The sequence below is a fragment of the Mangifera indica genome, chromosome 1 (assembly GCF_011075055.1).
Source record: "Mangifera indica cultivar Alphonso chromosome 1, CATAS_Mindica_2.1, whole genome shotgun sequence".
In the NCBI taxonomy this organism is placed as follows: Eukaryota; Viridiplantae; Streptophyta; class Magnoliopsida; order Sapindales; family Anacardiaceae; genus Mangifera; species Mangifera indica.
In genome coordinates this window covers 22878106-22881474 of record NC_058137.1, presented here as the reverse complement: position 1 = coordinate 22881474, position 3369 = coordinate 22878106, and the positions used below count along the sequence as shown (strand labels likewise).

General features: G+C 34.2%; 1 protein-coding gene across 2 annotated transcripts; it reads left to right on the top strand.

Annotated features, from left to right (window-relative positions):
• LOC123195379 (choline-phosphate cytidylyltransferase 1-like) lies at positions 1–2594 on the top strand. Of its 2 annotated transcripts, none has more exons than XM_044609063.1 (8): positions 1–260; positions 437–550; positions 743–838; positions 1155–1197; positions 1281–1436; positions 1539–1619; positions 1896–1994; positions 2062–2594. In XM_044609063.1, the coding sequence occupies exons 1-8, from the start codon at positions 88–90 to the stop codon at positions 2326–2328; spliced, it is 1029 nt and encodes a 342-aa protein (XP_044464998.1). In that variant the 5' UTR covers positions 1–87; the 3' UTR covers positions 2329–2594. The 2 variants fall into 2 exon arrangements, with proteins under 2 accessions (XP_044464998.1, XP_044465001.1); XM_044609066.1 differs by having other exon boundaries at positions 6–260; positions 2113–2594.
• Positions 2595–3369: the final 775 nt, after the last annotated feature.

Here is a 3369-nt window from a genome sequence, read left to right as displayed (position 1 = left end):
TTATTTAAAAAAAAAAAAAAAAAAACATGAAATAACTTTCTTTGAATTCTAATCACCATCATCATCATCGTCGAGCATCGGAGCCTCATGGCTGACTCGCAAGACAAATCCAATTCCAATTCGAATTTAAATTCGACGGGTTCCCAGTATCCACCGCCGCTTCCTCCGCCCACTGATCGCCCCGTCAGAATATATGCCGATGGGATCTACGATCTTTTTCATTTCGGCCACGCTCGCTCTCTTGAACAAGCCAAGAAACTGTTTGTATTTTTTTTGTTTCTGGGTTACTTTATTTTACTGAATATTTATCTGGGTAGTTTTTTTTTTTTTTGGTCGCTTTAATGATTAATTTTGTGGTTTATTTTCTGGGTTTGCCCTTTAGATAGGTTTAGTTTATTTATTTGCTTAGAATGATGCGAACATTTTCGATTTATAGTTTGCCAAATACTTATCTCCTCGTTGGATGCTGCAATGATGAGATCACTCACAATTATAAGGGCAAAACTGTCATGACAGACGCAGAACGTTATGAATCACTTCGCCATTGCAAGTATGTGTTTTTCTTATATTGATTTGAGTGTTTAACTTTTAATTACATGATAAACTTTGAACTGGGATGTTTGAGTGGATCTGCAATGTTTGTGGTGCATTAAGTGTGTGCGGGGTGTTTGTGTTTGAGGAAATTTATCATTCGTGTCTCTTATGGCGATTAATGTGTATATTGATGTTCTTTTATGATCAGATGGGTAGATGAAGTCATTCCTAATGCACCCTGGGTGGTCACACAGGAATTTCTTGACAAACATAAGATCGACTATGTGGCTCACGACTCTCTTCCGTAAGGATAAAAGACTTAAATAAAATTGTTCACACATGATGGATAGTCTATTTGTTTTGTTGGATTAGATTGTGTTATGACAATTAACCAAGAAATCTCGGTTTCTCTTGAGTGGCAGTCTATTTGTTTTGTTGGATTAGATTGTGTTATTACGATTAACTAAAAATTCTTGGTTTCTCTTGAGTGGGAAATTTGCTCAGTTATTTGAAAAAATAAGCCTGATTTTGTTCCCATCAAGTGCATATTTATGCTCGTTTAGTGATTTGAGCATCCAGGTATATCATACATCCTGATTTATTGGAATGTTATTTTACAGCTATGCCGATGCTAGCGGTGCTGGAAAAGATGTTTATGAATTTGTAAGTTTGAGTGACAATGCGTTCCTTTCTTTCCTTTTCTTTCCTCTGTAATGTATAATTATGTAATTGGATATCTGTTACAGGTCAAAGCTGCAGGGAAGTTTTTGGAAACAAAACGAACAGAAGGGATTTCAACATCAGATATTATCATGAGGATTGTTAAAGACTACAACCAATATGTTATGCGAAATTTGGATAGAGGATATTCAAGAAAAGAGCTGGGTGTTAGCTATGTAAAGGCAAGATCTTTGTTTTATGTATACTGCTGTTATTTATCTCATTAAGATATTTTGTTCTGGTTAAGGGAACTTATCTACTATGGTTAATTCAATCTTTGACAGGAAAAGCGGCTGAGGGTTAACATGAGATTGAAAAAACTGCATGAGAAAGTGAAGGAACATCAGGAAAAAGTTGGAGAAAAGGTATTTTTGATTCTTGTGTCATAATGTTTCTGTTCTATATATGCTTGAGGTGAGGGCGGGATTTGCTCAATCAGTGGCCATTAAATCATTGCTCTAACAATTGTGAGTAGATGATTTTGAATTCGATCTTGCAAGTTTATCTGAGTGTCCTTTTACACTGCAATGCCCAACCTCTGCTGAATCGTTGTGGTTGTTAACATAATTCATTTTTCACACTCCTACTTGTCATGTGGCTTAGAATATGATGGTTTTATGTTCCTGTTCTAATATTTGTAGATTCAAACTGTTGCAATGCATCGTAATGAGTGGGTGGAAAATGCTGATCGGTGGGTTGCTGGTTTCCTTGAGATGTTTGAAGAAGGTTGCCATAAGATGGTAAGAAGATCTATGCATCATAATGGTATTATTCAATAATGGAATCAACTAGTAGACTACTATGCAGGTGCTGTGTTTATCTTCTTACCAACTTAATCAAAGTTCGGATGCATTTCAGGGCACAGCTATTAGGGATCGAATTCAAGAGAGGTTAAGAGGGCAGATGCTAAGAGACTCCAATTATCTACTGCAGAATGGCAAAGATGATGATGATGAAGATGAAGAATACTATGATGAGGATGATGAATATGAGGATGATGAAGAAGAGTATTACTATGACGATGAAGACTCGTACGATGAGAAAGAAGTGAAAGGAAAGAAAGAAAAGAAATAGATCTAGCTTTCCATGGTTGCATCTAGTAATAGGTCTACTGCAAACTAAGATTGTGCTTGGTTGTGTTTCACTTTTGGGTTTTCCGTACAATACTATAGAAGTTAAAAATACATTGCCAGTTGTGAAGGGGGCTTGGATCTGTGTGGAAACTAAAACCTTTTGTAATTTATTTTGTTTGTTTTTCAACTATCTAGTGTGGTTGAGATTTCTTAAAATTTTGTAACACTCGAACAAGAAATTACTATTGAAGCTTCTTATGTTACTAATTTATGGTTCACCTAGCTTGACTTGGTTATAGTTGTGAAACCAAGAATGTATGTCTACAACTAACAGTGAGTGTGTCTGCGTATTTTATTGAAAACCAAGGAATTGGAATTGGAATGGGAATCGGCCTGTTATTAGAAATAGAACTGGAATCATAACCAATTAAGATAGGTCGCCAGAAAAATTTTGTTTTGCAGGGGATTAAGTTTTGTTTTGTTTCGTTTCTTCTGACAATAAACTTATATGTACTTTGTTTTGAATACCTAATTAGATTAATCAAGTGTTATTATTTATGATTTTGAATTAATATAAAATAATGCTAAATTATATGATGATATATCATTTAAATATTTATTAGGTTAATAAAAAATAGGTTAGTTTCATAAGACACTAAATTTGAATGAATTTAGGAGAGAGTTGATGAATTTCTTTGTTTAAAAGCAACCAAATCAAAACATCATTGTTTTGCTTTTCATCAAAAAAATCAATACGTTTAAAAAGAAATTGGGTAAGGTAGCCAAATTTTGAATTAGAGTTCGTTCGCAAGTCAATTTTGGTTCCTTAGGTGGACCTAGAACCAAAAAGTGTTGATTCCTTCCTAAATGGATACGAAACTTATCTAGGAAAGACTATTCAAAATAAGAATTGGAATTGATAGCTAGGCATATAACAATTTTGATTTCAAGTGGGTTTTATGCTCACACCTATCTACACTAACCCTATTAGTTTTTAAACTCAAAACCCAAAATTCAAAAGTTGAAAAATGACATTTTAGTT